This window comes from Mobula birostris, chromosome 32 (assembly GCF_030028105.1).
Source record: "Mobula birostris isolate sMobBir1 chromosome 32, sMobBir1.hap1, whole genome shotgun sequence".
In the NCBI taxonomy this organism is placed as follows: Eukaryota; Metazoa; Chordata; class Chondrichthyes; order Myliobatiformes; family Myliobatidae; genus Mobula; species Mobula birostris.
The window spans coordinates 20,733,876-20,751,464 of record NC_092401.1 but is presented as its reverse complement, the minus strand read 5'-3'; the positions used below and the strand labels follow the sequence as shown (position 1 = coordinate 20,751,464).

The 17,589-nt window shown below is 42.7% G+C and overlaps 1 protein-coding gene across 3 annotated transcripts in view; it reads right to left on the bottom strand.

Annotated features, from left to right (window-relative positions):
• The window catches only part of LOC140191127 (breast cancer anti-estrogen resistance protein 3 homolog), an 87,734-nt gene that overhangs the window by 27,152 nt on the left and 42,993 nt on the right, over positions 1–17,589 (bottom strand). For 2 of the 3 annotated variants that reach the window (XM_072248237.1, XM_072248235.1), the window contains exons 2-4: positions 16,157–16,284; positions 13,413–13,858; positions 7,037–7,131 (exon numbers count right to left, since the gene is read on the bottom strand). In XM_072248237.1, the coding sequence (XP_072104338.1) occupies positions 7,037–7,131; positions 13,413–13,858; positions 16,157–16,264 (649 nt within the window). In that variant the 5' untranslated portion in view covers positions 16,265–16,284. Of the gene's footprint in view, positions 1–7,036; positions 7,132–13,412; positions 13,859–16,156; positions 16,285–16,852; positions 16,988–17,589 lie in introns of those variants that run through there. The other variant, XM_072248236.1, reaches the window with a different exon arrangement.

Sequence of the window (17,589 nt, the reverse complement as noted above, 5' to 3'; positions counted from 1 at the left end):
GAGTCTGCTCTACCACGGCTGATTTGTTTCCATCCAGGGAGTCAGTGTGGACATGGTGGAGGATTACAAATACCTGGGGATACGAATTGACAATAAACTGGACTGGTCAAAGAACACTGAGGCTGTCTACAAGATGGGTCAGAGTCGTCTCTATTTCCTGAGGAGACTAGGGTCCTTTAACATCTGTCGGACGATGCTGAGGATGTTCTACAAGTTTGTGGTGGCCAGTGCGATCATGTTTGCTGTTGGGTGCTGGGGCAGCAGGCCGAGGGTAGCAGACACCAACAGAATCAACAGACTCGTTCGTAAGGCCAGCGATGTTGTGGGGATGGAACTGGACTCTCTGACGGTGGTGTCTGAAAAGAGGATGCTGTCTAAGTTGCATGCCATCTTGGTCAATGTCTCCCATCCACTACATAATCATAATAAATGGCGGTGCAGGCTTGAAGGGCCGAATGGCCTACTCCTGCACCTATTTTCTATGTTTCTATATTTCTATAATGTACTGGGTGGGCACAGGAGTACAACTGTAACGAAAACCAATTTCCCCCGGGATCAATAAAGTATGACTATGACTATGGACTATTATTCCTCTCAACCCCATTCTCCTCCCTTATCCCATAACCTTTCATGCCCTGACTAACCAAGAACATGTCAACCTCCACTTTAAATGACTTGGCCTCCATAGCCGTCTGTGGCAATGAATTCCTCGGGCTAAAGAAATTTCTCTTCATCTCTGTTCTGAAGGTATGATGAACCTTTTGTGCCAAATCCATTAGCATTCTTGTTCTTGGGAATGCATCCTGAGTGCTGAGCGAAGGGGTTAGTATAAAACTCTACTGGGAGTGGGCTATGGGCATCTCAGAGGGAGTCCTGAAATGGGCAAGTATGTTGTAATTGCACAGTCATTTTAATTAGGAACTTTAACTTCATATAGATTAAGAAGAGCAGATGAGTTCACACCAGAGAGAGAATTCTGAGTAATGTTCAAGGCAGGTTTATGCTTATGTTCTCAAACAAGGCATGCTAGGGCTGGCAATATTAGACTTAGTGCTGAATAATGTGCCAAATTTAAAGTTAAAAGTAAATTTATTATCAAAGTATGTAAATGTCACCATTTGCTACCCAGCAATTAATTTTCTTGCAGGCATTCACAGTAGACAATAGACAATAGGTGCAGGAGTAGGCCATTCGGCCCTTTGAGCCAGCACCGCCATTCACTGTGATCATGGCTGATCATCCACAATCAGTATCCAGTTCCTGCCTTATCCCCATAACCTTTGATTTCGCTATCTTTAAGAGCTCTATCCATCTCTTTCTTGAAAGCATCCAGAGACTTGGCCTTCACGGCCTTCTGGGGCACAGCATCCCATATAATCCACCACTCTCTGGGTGAAAAAGTTTTTCCTCAACTCCGTTCTAAATGGCCTACCCCTAATTCTTAAACTGTGGCCTCTGGTTCTGGACTCACCCATCAGCGGGAACATGCTTCCTGCCTCCAGCGTGTCCAATCCTTTAATAATCTTATATGTTTCCGTAAGATCCCCTCTCAGCCTTCTAAATTCCAGAGTATACAAGCCCAGTCGCTTAATCTGTCAACATGTGACAGTCCCGCCATCCCGGGAATTAACCTTGTGAACCTACGCTGCACTCCCTCAATAGCAAGAATGTCCTTCCTCAAAGAAATGGAATAGAATCAATGAAAGACTATGGACAAAGACTAACAAGCAGCCAATGTGCAAAAGAAGACAAACTATGCACCAAAAACAACAACAAATGATGATAATAACAATAATAAATAGTTCTGAGAACACGTGGGGTCCTTGAAAGTGAGTCTATAGTCCATAGACTGTTAGACTATTAGTTAACAGACTAACCTGGGAGTTTAATAATTATGACATAGTTTTTGAAAGGGAGAAACACTAAACAGTGGGAAATTCCTAGAATCTATCGTTATATTAGAGTGACAGAAAAATTTGAAGTCTTTCAGTTGGTCAGAAGGATCAAGTGTGAATTTGCGGTTATGGTAAGACAGACGTTAAGTGGATGGAACAAGCAAATGCTGTTGCTGTACACATGGGGAATTCACTGCAGAAGTGAACAGTATTATAAGACCATGAGACAAAGGAGCAGAAGTCGGCCATTCGGCTCATTGAGTCTGCTCTGCCATTTTATCATGAGCTGATCCATTCTCCCATTTAGTCCCACTCCCCCGCCTTCTCACCATAACCTTTGATGCCCTGGCTACTCAGATACCTATCACTCTCTGCCTTAAATACACCCAATGACTTGACCTCCACTGCTGCCCGTGGCAACAAATTCCATAGATTCACCACCCTCTGGATAAAAAAATTTCTTCACATTTCCGTTCTGAATGGGCGCCCTTCAATCCTTAAGTCATGCCCTCTCGTACTAGACTCCCCCATTATGGGAAACAACTTTGCCACATCCACCCTGTCCATGGAGAGTGGTGAATCTGTGGAATTCTCTGCCACAGAAACAGTTGAGGCCAGTTCATTGGCTATATTTAAGAGGGAGTTAGATATGGCCCTTGTGGCAACGGAGATCAGGGGGTATGGAGGGAAGGCTGGGGCGGGGTTCTGAGTTGGATGATCAGCCATGATCATAATAAATGGCGGTGCAGGCTCGAAGGGCCGAATGGCCTACTCCTGCACCTATTTTCTATGTTTCTAGGTTTCTATGCCTTTCAACATTTGAAATGTTTCTATGAGGTCTCCCCTCATTCTTCTAAACTCCAAGGAATACAGTCCAAGCGCGGACAAACGTTCCTCATATGTTAATCCTCTCATTCCCAGAATCATTCTAATGAATCTTCTCTGTACCCTCTCCAACATCAGCACATCCTTTCTTAAATAAGGAGCCCAAAACTGCCCACAGTACTCCAAGTGAGGTCTCACCAGCGCCTTATAGAGCCTCAACATCACATCCCTGCTCCGATACTCTATTCCTCTAGAAATGAATGCCAACATTGCATTTGCCTCGTATGTGAATGATTATGTATGTGAACTTCCAGTTGATAAAGTTGCTCAAAGTAGGTTGGCCAATTTTGAAGCTCAAGAAACTAGTGGCAAGTTATTGCTGGGCTATGAAAATAATGAGTGCAGGAGACAGAGTGGATGTAATGCCAGTTACTGAAACGGGCAGGAGAATGGACAAGGCACAGGGTCAGCATAGATCTTACTCAAAAGGAGAGTAAATTCTACAGGAGCCATTTAATATCCTTTTGTTTCTACATCTTAGTTTCCATGTGTAAGAAATTTAAAGGGTATTTATTAATGGGCAATAAACATGAACAATGCCATATCCTGAAAATGTAAAGGAGATCAACTTGTTAAACTGATGCAAACCTCATAAATCCAGAAACAGCCTTTGCCTGCTCCACCCATTTAGGGTATGTCTCAATCTAACCACGAGCACAGGCCACAGCGTTGTCAACTAATGATGCAGTGTAGAAGGCAGCTATTCACTGATTGAGTCTGGGCTGACTCTCTGAATGAACTATCCATTTAAATGCACTTCCACATTCTTGCCTCATACTGTAGTCATGCTTTTCTCCTTTTAAGTATTTATCCAATTTCCTGTGTGGGTAATGGTTGACTCTTCTTCCCATTTCGGGCAGTATGCTTCACATGTATTCATTGCAGAAAAATGTTTTACCTCATATTTCTTGACATTCATTCCCAATCCTCTTAAACATGTTAGATTAGGGGGCATGTGCTATAATGAGAGGCTGGATAAACTTGGGTTGTCTGCTCTGGAGGCTGAGGGGCAATCTGATAGAGACCTGTAAGATTATGAGAGGTGTAGACAGGGTAGACAGGCAGTATCTTTTCCCCCAGGGTTGAAACGTTGAATACCAGAAGGCATTTAAAGTAAGGGGGGGGTAATTACAAAGGAGATGTGAGGGGCAAGTAGTTTCTTTACAGAGTGATGGGTGCCTGGAGTGCACTGCCTGGGTGGCAGTAGAGGCAGATATATTAGGGATGTTAAGAGACATTTAGATTGGCACATGAATGTGAGGAAAATGGATATTGAGTAGACAGAAGAGATTAGTTGGCCATTTGATTACACATTTAATTGGTTCAGCAAAACGTTGTGGGCCGAAGGGCCTAAACATGTGCTATACTGTCCTAAGTTCTCCATGTAACCTCTGGTTATTCATCCCTCTGTTTTACTTATCATATCGAAACCATTCACGATTTTAAAAGTCTCAATGAAAACTGATGTAGATGATGAACGATCAAGTGAAAAGGGTCTCAGCCTGAAATGTCAACTGTTCATTTTCTCCACAGATGCTGCCTGACCTGCTGAGTTCCTCCAGTATTTTGCGTGTTACTCAAGATTCCCAGCATCTGCAGAATCTCTTGTGTTCAGTCAAAATTTGTCTTATCTGAAAGAAGTGTATTAGAACATAGAACATAGAATAGTACAGCACAGTACAGGCCCTTCGGCCCACATTGTTGTGCCAACCCTCAAATCCTGCCTCCCATATAACCCCCCCCACCTTAAATTCCTTCATATACCCATCTAGTAGTGTCTTAAATTTCACTAGTGAATCTGCCTCCACCACTGACTCAAGCAGTGCATTCCACGCACCAACCACTCTCTGAGTAAAAAACCTTCCTCTAATATCCCCCTTGAACTTCCCACCCCTTACCTTAAAAACATTGAATAAGATAGTAATTAATTTTTCCATCAGTCTCTCCCCACACTGTCTGTATACACATATTTGATAGTTCTTGATTCGCAAGTTTTTAACTGGAGCTCCATAGGAGATTAACAATTAAATCATAAAAAATACTGAGGAATGCTAAATTGTCAGAGGAACTTCCTGTTATTGAAACATGAGATAAATCTTCTCAGGATATTCAGATGAGAGCTATAAATTGTGGATATATTGTAGATTTGTATTTACAGGGTGAAATCAAGGGCCTTTACTCAAGATTATCACATGGAACTTACTACGAAACCTAGATCATTGAGTCCATCAAGTTAGTTGTGGACATGCTATATTGGTGACGGAGGCATGGCAACACCTGTGGGCTGCCCCCTCAGACGGTGTTGATCGCTGATGCAAAACAATGCATTTCCCTGTATGTTTTGATTAACATGTGACAAATAAAGCTAATCTTTAAAAAAAAATCTTTAAAGGTGCATCCTGCTGATAAATAAAGCCATGGCTGATTTGTACCACAGGAAATTACCTACCTTGACTCAATAATTATTAGTACCTTTATCTCATAAAAGTGTATCAATCCCCAGTTTGAAAATGCAAACTAAGCCCAAGATCAACAGATTTTGGAAGAACAATTCTTTATCCGGAGAAGTATTTCATTACATCAGCTATGAATGCCTTAGTTCTAAATTTAAGGTTATGATCTGTTGTTCTAGACTCTCCCACAAGAGGAAACAGTTTCAAGAAAACCTTTAATTATCTTAGGTACGTCAATCACCCATAATAAGTATACAGTGGATGCAATCTCACTGGCTCTCCATTCAGCTTTGGATAATCTGGACAATAGTAATATCTGTTTATTAATTACAGCTCAGCATTCAACACAATCATACCTTCAGTTCTAATCAATGAGCTCCAAAACCTAGGCCTCTGTATCTCCCTCTGCAACTGGACCCCTGACTTCCTGGCTTTCTTTTCAAATCTTTTTATTATTTTTTTTCCAAAATAAACACGAGTACATCGAAGTAAACAGCACTTACAATGTCTCAAGAAAAAAAAACATTATATAAAGATTGAAAAAGATCCTTGACTTCCTCACCAGGAGAAAACAGTCTGTGTGGATTGGAAATAACATCCCCTCCTCACTGACTATCAACACTGGTGCACCTCAAGGATATGTGCCATGGAGAGCATTCAGTGACTGTGGGGCCATTGCACAGGATTGGAAATAGCTGCAGAAAGTTGTAAACTCAGCCAGTTCCATCGTGGGCACTAGCCCCCCTAGCATCCAGGACACCTTCCAAGGGGATGCCTCAAAAAGGCGACATCCATCATTAAAGACATGCCCTCTTCTCATTGCGACCATCAAGGAGTGGTGCAGGAGCTTGTAGACACACACTCAACATTTCAGAAACAGTCTCTTCCCCCCACACTGCCAGATTTCTGAATGGACAATGAACCCATGATTACTGTCCATCTGGGTACCATATCCGATGCAGACTTTGGTGACCACGGTTTTCCATATAGATCTATCCTTCGTTCTTTGGATGACTTCCATTTCCTCGATGTGTAGCCACCCGGCTATGCTTTAGATGTACATAAGCCGAGGTCTTCCTCTAGGTTTGCTCCCCTCAATCTTTCCAGAGAGCATGAGTTTTTCTAGTTCATCTTTCCGCATGACGTGCCCTAGGAATCTGAGTTGTCTTCCTCTTATTGTTGGTAAGAGTGATCGAACTGCTTGGGCTCTTCTGAGAACTTCTTCATTTGATGTGTGTGTGTGGTCCATGATATTTTTAACATTCTCCTGTAGAACCATAATTCAGCTGCTTCTAGTCTCTTTTCCATTGCTGGAGAAATGGTCCAGCATTCACTTCCATAAGTCAGGATAGAATAAATGTAGTACTACTATCTCACTATCTCACTATTTTTTCTGTCTCTTCTTGCACTTCTTATTTAATGTAATTTTTTCTATATATGTAATTTACAGTTTTTTATTATTATTATGTACTGCTGTGCAAAACAACAAAATTTCACAACATGTGACAGTGATATTAAGCCTGATTCTGATCTAGTTCTGATTCAATTAAATCATCCCTTGATGTATACTCAAGGGAACACAAACCCAGCATCAGCAATCTATGCCTCATAATTCACCACTTTTATCTCTAACAGCTTTCAGTCCTCAGATCAAAAGAGTATAGGGTGCAGTTGCAGAAGATATTTCAGTCTAGATATATTATCTTGAAGCTGAAATGGCAGTGTTATTAGGATGCAATAGGGATAATCCTATCAGGATCGGAATGCATGCAGTGCAAGAGGTGAGATTTAAAATGGACTCACCTCCAGAAAGGTAGCTGTCAGACTGGGCGGACTGCAATGGCTTTTTGTCATTCCAGTCCAGAATATTTGGTTGGCTGCCACTCTTGTCCTTATTCCTAGAATTAAAACATGTCAGCAAACATAGAATGGCTTTGTTAGTTAACACTTCTAACTTATCAAACAATTCACATGGTAGAGCACAATTGGCATTGTAAAAGAGCCTCCAACTCTATAGTGCTTTCATGAATTTAAAACATTTTACAATACACTTTTGGAGTGCTGTAATGTGATAACCATGAGAATGAGCTGTGGGTTCTCACAGAGTTGATTTGTTCCTCCATTTCAGCATACTCTTGCTGTAGTTTTGTTATGGGACCAGCAGACCAACTTGGCAACAGGCAGCAGCCTAGGCAATGAAACGGTCCCTCAGTACTACATTGGAAACTTATGTTTAAATGTTCACTGGGGGCTCCAATTAAAACCTTCTTGGCCAAGAGGGAGCTTTGCTGCTGTCTCAAGTGTATGGATATTAGTGAGGAGAGGCAACAAGGGAGAAAATAATCACCCCTTTACCCAATACTAATCATGTATACCTCCTCCAGAGAGGTTTGATAGAGGCATGAATGGTTTGGATGGAGTAAGTTTAGAGAAATTGCTTCTGGTGGCAAAGGTGGTATGTTCCCGGAGGAAACATTTTTGAAATAATTGTATTAAAAAAAACAAAGGAAAAGTGAGGCAAATCATAAACACAAAAGATTCCACAGATCCTGGACTTCTGGAGCAACACACACAAGATGCCAGAGGAACTTAGCAAGCCAGGCAGCATCTATGGAGAGACATAAACAGTCGATGTTTGCTGATGAAGGGTTTCGGGCAGAAATGCCAACTGTTTATTCCTTTTCAGCAGCCTGGCCTGCTGAGCTCCTCCAGCATTTTGTGTGCATTGTTCTAAAAGTGAGGCAAGCAATTTCACTGCAATGAGTTATGCTCTGACATGCATTGCCTGTAAAGGGGGAGGAAGCAGATTCAATGGTAACTCTCACAATACATGATGGATGAAAAATTGTGGGAAAGCTTATGCGAGTGGGGCTCATGATTGGAGCATTGAGCGCCTGAACTGGCTCATTGAAAGGAGCCTTCGAAGCTTGGGTTGCTTCTGAACTAAACCAGATATAGCCTTTTCCCAACACTTGACTGTCCAGCACAGCTCAGTAGTCAGCTAGAGATCTCTGGCTGATTTATTTCTTCTCTTGTGTTTACTGTATTTCTTTCCTTTCCCAGGAATAAAGAATAAGGGTGTAGACTGTTGTCTAAATGGAGGGAGAATTCAGAAATCAAAGGTGCAAAGGGACTTGGGGAATCCTAGTTCAGGGTTCCCTTAAGGTTAACTTGCAGGTTGAGTTGGTAGTTAAGAAGGCAAATGTAATGTTAGCATTCATTTTGAGAGGCCAAGAACATAAGAGCAAGAATATACTACTGAGTCTTTGTCAGGTATTGGTCAGACTGCATTTGGAACACTGCGAAACAATTTTGGGCCTGGTATCTGAAGAGAGATGTGCTGGCCCTGGAGAGGGTCCAGAGGAAGTTCATGAGAATGAAAGGCTTGACATGAAGATCGTAAACACAAAATAATCTGCAGATGCTGGGGTCAAAGCAACACTCACAACACGCTGGAGGAACTCAGCAGGTCGGGCAGCATCCGTGGAAACGATGAGTCAATGTTTCGGGCCGGAATCCTTCGTCAGACGGAAATGACCCTTCGTCAATTCTATGTTCTTGGTATGAACATAGAATTCTCCAACTTCCGGTAGTTCCCTCCCCCTCCTTTCCTCTATCCCTATGTCACTCTGCCCCCTCCCCCAGCTGCCTATCACCTCCCTCATGGTTCCGCCTCCTTCTACTACCCATTGTGTTTTCCCCTATTCCTTCTTCACCTTTCCTGCCTGTCACCTCCCTGCTTCCCCTCCCTCACCCCTTTATCTTTCACCTTACTGGTTTTTCACCTGGAATCTACCAGCCTTCTCCTTCCCACCCTCCCCCCACCTTCTTTATAGGGCCTTTGCCTCTTCCCTCTACAGTCCTGACGAAGGGTTCTGGCCCGAAATGTTGACTGATCTTTTCCACGGATGCTGTCCGACCTGCTGAGTTCCTCCAGCGTATTGTGAGTGTTGGCTTGACATGAGGAATGCTTGCATTCTCTGGGCCTAAACTCTAAGGAGTTCATAGGAATGAGCTGGGCGTTGGGGGCGGGTAGTAATCTCATTGACCCTATTGACCCTACTGGATCCTGAAAGCCCTGAAAGACTGGATGGAGGGAGAATGTTTCCATTAGCAGGAGAGTCTAGGATTGGGAGGCATAGCCTCAGAATAAAAGGAAAGGACCTTCCTTTAAAACTGAGAGAAGGAGAAATTTCTTCAGCCCGAGGGTGGTGGATCTGTGGAATTTGTTGATACAGAGGCTTGTGAAGGCCAGGTGATAGGTAGATATGGTGGTGTAGCTGTTAGTGTAATGCCCCACAGTGCCAACAGCCGGGATTCATTTCCCTCCGCTGTCTTTAAGGAGTTGGGACATTCTCTGTGTGACAGAGTGGGATTCCTCTGGGTGCTTCCATTTCTTCCCACTTTGCAAAGACATATGGGTAAGGGTTAGATGGTTGTGGGCATGCTCTGTTGGCGCTGGACGAATGGCAACACATGGGCTGTTCCTAGCACATCCTCGGACTGTGCTGGATGCTGGTACTGTATGCTTCGATGTTTCAAATAAAACTAATCTTTAAGGCAGAAATTGATAGGTTCTTGATTGGTAAGGGGTAAGGTGTTACAGGGAGAAGGCAGGAGAATGGGGTTGGAAAAAAGGGTCAGCCATGATTGAATGGCAGAGCAGACTCAATGGGCCGAATATCCTAATTCTGCTCCTATATCTTATGGTCTTATTTGATCTCAAGGTATATCTTTGTCTCTGCTAGGATTAACACAGTAAAAATGCCCCAAGGGGCTTCACAGGAGTATTATCAACTAAACTTGATTCAGAGTCTTCAAAAGAGAAATCAGGTCATTTGACCAAAAACATTAAGGTACCAAAGAGGAAGAGAAAGATCATTCACCAAACAAATTTAGGGCCTAGAAAACTAGAAACATGACTGCCATTGGTGGAATAATTAAAACTGGATAGTTTAAGTCAGCCAGACAATACAGGGATTTGTAAACTAGATTTCTAAATTTAGTACAGATACTGTAAGCATGGAATTGATACAGGCCAGTGATATTAGAGAACGTGAATGGCCAGTGGGGTATATCAGCAGAGTTTCAATGAGCTCAAGTTTATGGAACATGGAAGATGACATCTGGGAGCTGAACTTGCTAATAGAATTAAGAGCATATGACCATAACAGTTAGGGACAGAATTAGGCTATGAGTTTGTGCCATCGTTTTATCACGGCTGATCCAATTTTGCTCTCAACCCCATTCCCTGCCTTCTCTCTATAACTCTTCACACCCTGACTAATCAACAACCCATCCATCTTTGCCTTAAGTACGCCCAGTGACCTGGCCTCCACAGCTGCATGTGGCAACAAATTCCACAGATTCACCACCATCTGGTTCAAGAAATTCCTCCTCAACTCCATTCGAAATGAATGTCCCTCTATTCTGAGGCTGTTCCCTCTGGTCATAGACTCCCCCACTATAGGAGGTATTCTCTCCACATCCACTCCATCAAGGCCTTCCAAAATTCAATAGGTTTTGATGAGATCCCTCCTCATTCTTCTAAATTTCAGTGAGTACACACCCAAAGTCATCAAACACTCCTCAAATGATAAGCCTTTCCATGCCCAGAATCATTTTCGTGAACCTCTTTTGAACCCTCTCCAATGTCAGTACATTCTTTCTTAGATAAGGAACCCAAAACTGCTCACAATATTCCAAGCGAGGCCTCAACAGTGCCTTATAAAGCTTCAGCATTACATCCTTGCTTTTATATCCTAGTCCTCTTGAAATGAATGGTACCATTGCATTTGCCTTCCTCACAACTCAACCTGCAAGTTAACCTTTAGGAAGTCCTGCACAAGGACTTCCAAATCCCTTTGCACCTCAGATTTTTGAATTTTCTGCCCACTTAGAAAATAATCTATGCTTTTGTTCCTTCTACCAAAGTGCATGACTGTACGCTTCCCGACACTGTATTCCACCTGCCTCTTCTTTGCCTATTCACCTAATCTGTCTTAAGTCCTTCTGCAGCCTCCCTGCTTCCTCAACACTACCTGCCCCTCCACATATTTTAATATCATCTGCAAACTTGGCCACTAAGTCATCAATTCTGTCAACCAAATATAATGTAAAAAGAAGTGGTCCCAACACCAACCCCTGAGGAACACCAACATTAATCACCAGCAGTCAACCAGAAAAGGCTCCCTTTATTCCCACTCTTTGCCTCCCGCCAATCAGCCAATCCTCAATCCATGCTAGAATTTTTTCCTGTAATATTATGGGCTCTTATCTTGTTAAGCAGCCTCATGTGCAGTACCTTGTCAAAAGCCTTCTGAAGATCCAAGGGCACTACATCCACCGATTCTCCTTTGTCTATCCTGCTTGTTAATTTCCACAAAGAATTCCAACAGATTTGTCAGGCAAGATTTCCCCTTAAAGAAACCATGCAGACTCTGGCCTATTTTATCATGTGCCTCCAAGTACCCTGAAACCTCGTCCTTAACATTCAACTTCAACATCTTTCCAGCCACTGAGGTTGGGCTAACTGGTCTATAATTTCCTTTCTTCTGCCTCTCTCCCTTCTTGAAGAGTCAAGTAACATTTGGAATTTTTCAATCCTCCAGAACCTTCTTCTTGAAAGAAGAATCCCTCCACAATCTTCCCAGCCACCTCTTTCAGAACCCTGGAGTGTAGTCCATCTGGTCCAGGTGACTTATCTACCTTAGGGCCTTTCAGCTTCCCAAGCACCTTCTCCCTAGTGATAGCAATTGCACTCACTTCTGCCCCCTAACACTCTTGAACTTCTGGCATACTATTAGTGTCTTCCACCGTGAAGACAGATGCAAAATACTTATTTAGTTCATCCGCCATTTCCTTGTCCACCATTACTACCTTTCCAGTGATCCAGTATCTACTCTCACCTCTCTTTTACTCTTTATGTATCTGAAAACAAACTTTTGGTATCCTCTTTGATATTATTTGCTAGCTTACCTTGATATTTCATCTTTTCCTTCCTTGTGGCCTTTTTAGTTGCCTTCTGTTGAGTTTTAAAAGCTTCCCAATCCTTTAACTTTCCACTAATTTTTTCTCTGTTATATACCCTCTCTTTTGCTTTTATATTGCTGTTCACTTCCCTTGTCAGCCATGGTTGCATCATTATGCCTTTAGAATGTATTTCTTCATTGGGATGTATCTATCCTGTGCCTTCCAAATTGCTCTCAGAAAATCCAGCCATTGCTGTTCTGCTGTCATCTTTACTAGTGTACCCTTCCAACTCACTGTGGCCAGCCCCTCTCTCAGACCTCTATAATTCCCTTTACTCCACTGTAAAACTGATACATCTGACTTTAGCTTCTCCCTCTCAAACTGCATGGTAAAACCTATCATATTATGATCACTTTCTCCTAAGGGTTCCTTAACCTTAAGCTCCCTATGCAAATCCAGTTCATAGCACAACACCCAATCCAAAATTAGCCCTTCCCCTCGTGGGCTCAAAGCCAAACTGCTCTAAAAAGCCATCTCGCAGACATTCTAGAAATTCTCTGTCTCAGGATCCAACACCAACCTGATTTTCCCAAATTGCCTGCATATTGAAATCACTCATGATTATCATAACATTGCCCTTTTGACATGCGTTTACTATCTTCCGATGTAATTTGCAGACCACATTCTGGCTACCGTTCAGAGACTTGTATATAACTCCCATCAGGGTCTTTTTATCCTTGAAGTTTCTTAAAGCTACCCACAAGGATTCTACATCTTTGAATAGTGTGTTACCTCTTTCTAAGGATTTGATTTTTTTTTACCTACAGAGCCACCCCACCCCTCTGCTTACCTACCTGATATTTCGATACAACGTGTATCCTTAGATGTTAAGCTCCCAACTATGATCTTCTTTCAGCCTTAACTCAGTGGTGCCTACAATGGCATTCCTACCAATCTGTGATCACGCTACATGATCATCTACCTTATTCCATATACTGCGTGCATTAAAATATAACACCTCCAGTCCTGTATTCATCACTCTTTTAGATTTTGTTCCCATGTTACTCTGCAATTCACCCCGCTGACTGCACTTTTGTCCTACCATCTGCCTGTCCTTCCTGTATACAACTGCATCTAGTTGTATACCAACTGACCCATTCTCAGCCCTGTCACTGTGGTTGCCAGAGTTATTTAAGTAAATAATTACCTCAAAAGATTACTATCCACTTCAAGCTGGCCCAAAGATACTCCTTCGGATAGATTTAAGCTGAATCTTTTATTTTGATCATTGCTTTTGACTGCCTGTGGTCCTTGCTGTGATCTTTGATTTGATGCTTTCCTATATTTTTCCTCTATGCACCTCAAGGGTACAGTGCGGTTTACTGGATGGAAGATTATCGCTCCGCTTTTGTCTGAAATTGGCCTGCGGTTCCCCACGTAGAATCGCACCAGCGCTGGGAGGTTATCGAAGCTCTCCTGTTCAAACTGGTACAGCACGCGGGTGTAGGATTCCTTGTGTCGCAGGACCACGCGGATGATCTTGAAGTGGAGAGGCTCGTGTTTCCAGGTGCAGCTCAGTACATAGTCTCCTGGACTGGAACGGGACTCGCGTATCAGGAAGTCTCCATCTCTCTCAATCAGCGCCTCTGCTTCCTGTCAACAAAGAGGAGAATCAGCCCCCATCTGCTATCCATCAGCTAATGTTAAATTTATTTTATTTGCCTTTCCATGTTTGTTTTAGGATGAAAGAGTGTAAGGCTTCGGGCTTGAGATTAGAGATAAGACCTGAGGTCAACCGATCAGCTGAAGTCCAAGATCAACATCTGATCCTGCTGCTATTTGGCTATGAGTTAAATATATTCTTAGAAGAGGCCAAGGAAAAGGATTCCTTGAAGTCCTGCAGGATAATAAATGTGAAAAAGTTGGCACTATTTCATGATCACCAATAACACAGCGGTGGAACTCATGGGTGCTTGTTTTATTTTCCAGGCAGCCTGCCATTTTGATGGCATAGTGGTTCCTGACTACTGTCTTTTGATAACAAGAGCATAACTCCTGTTCAGCCACTGATATCTAATCAACTGTTGGAACCCTAACTTCCTGTTGAAGTATCGGTTCTGCCATTTCCTTCTCTATATTTAGATGTTTTTGAAAAAAAAAACACATCTCAATTCCTCACTTTTTCCATTAACAGTTTCTCCCCACTGTGAAGTCTGCACCTTTTTTAAAGGACTGTTTTCTCTTGTGTTGAAAGTGGTGTATGAATATGAGTTGTTGCCTTAATAGATGGGGCTACAGTTCCAATCCAAGCAGTGAATTGGGATCCGAATGAGGTTTATTACCAGTGACGTACGTCAGGAAATTTGTTGTTCCGTGGCAGCAGAACCAAGTAAAATTAAAGGGCACAGTTAGGCAGCGTGGCAAATGGAATGTCACATTTGTGGTGAATTGGATCTGCCAATTGGTTCAGACAGAATCGGTTTATCAGAATCCATGTGGATTCCTCTACATGTCATCAATGCTTTACCCTAGACCTATAGTTCTTTATCCTGGCTCTCATTTGATCTCTGAGCCAAATTAATAATTCAAAAAAAAACCTCTTTGCAGAGGTAACTGGTTAGGATTTTGTTGCAACCTCTTTTGCAACCTAGATGGATGTAGCAAATTGGTGTTTTTATCCTTGGCCCTCAACTGACATTTTCGCTTATTGTATTGCATCTTTTTTTTTACAAAATATGGCCTCAACCCCTTTAAGAGGCTGGCTTTGTCTGAGGAGGAATTTCTTTAGCCGGGGGCGGGGAGTGCATCTGTGGAATTTATTCCGCAGACGGCTGTGAAGACCAGTCATTGGGTGTAGTTAAAACAGAGGTTGATAGGTTCTGGATTAGTCAGGGCGTCAAAGGTTATGAGGAGAAAGCAGGAGAATGGGGTTGAGAGGGATAATAAATCAGCCATGATGGAATGGCAGAGCAGACCCAATGGGCCGAATGGCCTAATTCTGCTCCTATATGTTAAGGTCATACTGGGGGAGCGGGTGATTATGGTCAGCGGACACAGTCCAAGAGATCCTTTGCCATGGCCAGGACTTAGGGAGGGTGGTAACGTGGCTTTGATATCCCGCAGTTTGAAAGGAGGAGGATTGTTCAGGGAGCATTATTGGTATTGTGATTTGGTGGGGGGGGGGAGAGGTATAGTGATGAGGAATTAAGAGAGTAGAGACTAACAGAATAAAGAAAGAGCCTGAGAGGAATCTGGGAATTGATGAATCAGTGGCGCGGGGAGGGTAAGGACTCCAGTAGTGCCAGAATCAAAGAAAAAGTGGAGGTCAGAGGTCAGAAGACTCAAACACGAGGAGAGGGCGTATTCAAGGTCTAACAGAATCAGCAGGGAGAGGGGAGGGTAGAATTAGGTACTAGAAAAATCCTGGCCATTGGATGAATCAGGGTCCAGCAGAATCAAAACAGAAGGAATGAAATTTGACCTGGTAGATTCGATGATCTGGGAAATTGCAGACCAACAGAATGGTCGGGGCCTGAATTTGGCTAGGACTCCTGTCGGGACATTAAAGTGGGGACTGGTGTAGTGTGTGTTGACCTTGAAGCATAAGAAATTAGAGGGCTGAGTCCAACACCGTAGTATCCAATTCCCAGATCAAAACCTGCAATCAACCCCAGCACAAGGTGACTCAACTTTCTCTACAATGTTCCTATAGGAGCAATACGCATCAGTCTGTGTGGACTTTTCCAACAGGATGCAGGTGACAGAGGCCATGAAGGTTTTGTAGTGGTTACAGCATTTTTAACTTAAAAAAATTCAATTGCACAATACTGGAAAAACAGCATTTTCAATTAACTTCAAGGAAATTTAACTGCATGCTATGGTTTTCAAGTTGTGTTAAGTTTGAACCTCATGGTTCAGAGATACAGAATGAAATAGAGAGGAAATTCCAACCTGTCGTGGGATAGGGCCATGGAACCAGGCATGGCTACGGAGATCATCTGTGTTCAGTTTTAGTTCCTCCTCCAGCTCCTTCGTTAATGGATCTTTCACAGAAGCCATTTTATGTTATCAGCAAGCAGCTAAAAAAAAAAGGATTAATAAAGTCAGTGCCAAATTAATTATTGTCCCAAACAGTCAGATCTCCAATTCAGACTGTCCCTGATCACTGATGTGTTGACTGTTGTGGTGGCAGTCTTGATGCTGCACGTTGGATCATCTTATGTCCAAATTTCACCTCAGTGAGTGACCTCAGCATAAAATCAGGGGAGACAGCTGACACTGATATAGAACCATAGAACATTACAGCACAGAAACAGGCCTTTTGACCCTTCTTGGCTGTGCCGAACTATTTTTCTGCCTAGTCTCACTGACCTGCACCTGGACCATATCCCTCCATACACCTCCCATCCATGTACATGTCCAAGTTTTTCTTAAATGTTAAAAGTGAGCCCGCATTTACCACCTCATCTGGCAGCTCATTCCACACTCCCACCACTCTCTGTGTGAAGAAGCCCCCCCCCAATGTTCCCTTTAAACTTTTCCCTCCTTCACCCTTAACCCATGTCCTCTGGTTTTTTTCTCTCCTAGCCTCAGTGGAAAAAGCCTGCTTGCATTCACTCTATCTATACCCATCATAATTTTATATACCTCTATCAAATCTCCCCTCATTCTTCTACGCTCCAGGGAATAAAGTCCTAACCTATTCAACCTTTCTCTGTAACTCAGTTTTTCAAGTCCCGGCAACATCCTTGTAAACCTTCTCTGCACTCTTTCAACCTTATTAATATCCTCCCTGTAACTTGGTGACCAAAACTGCACACAATACTCCAAATTCCAAATATAGGGGACGTCCTTATTCTCGGTGCCATCTCTTGGTTACACTAAAACCTGCTTCCTTCTTACCGTGACTTGCAATATCTAGTGGCAGCACTTGACAAAGCAGTTGGCTCCTTTGTCATGGCGAATATTTAACAACACTGCAAAAGATGACTGATGATGATTTGATTACTAATTGTAGACATCTGATGCGTGCAAATTGGTTGCTGTATTTCTTGGCTGGCAGCATTGACCACGAGTACTTTGACTGACTTAGTAAAAATTGCTGTAGAACGTAAGCCTTTCTTTATTCATAAAGGTCATGATTTTCAGAATGTTCATTCTAGATCAGCCTCGAACAGCTTTTGTATGTGATAGGGGCATGGAATATATTTCAAACCTCTGCAGATGCCTACAGTGAAATGCAATATACCACATGGAGTCTCACTGAGGAGAAATATGTCATCTGTTCCTTGTGCTAAATGTGTTTGAGAATACCAGTTTGCCTCTGATATTCACTTCTCCCAGGAGCTGAGTACAATCAGCAGATGATAATCTTGTAACCATTT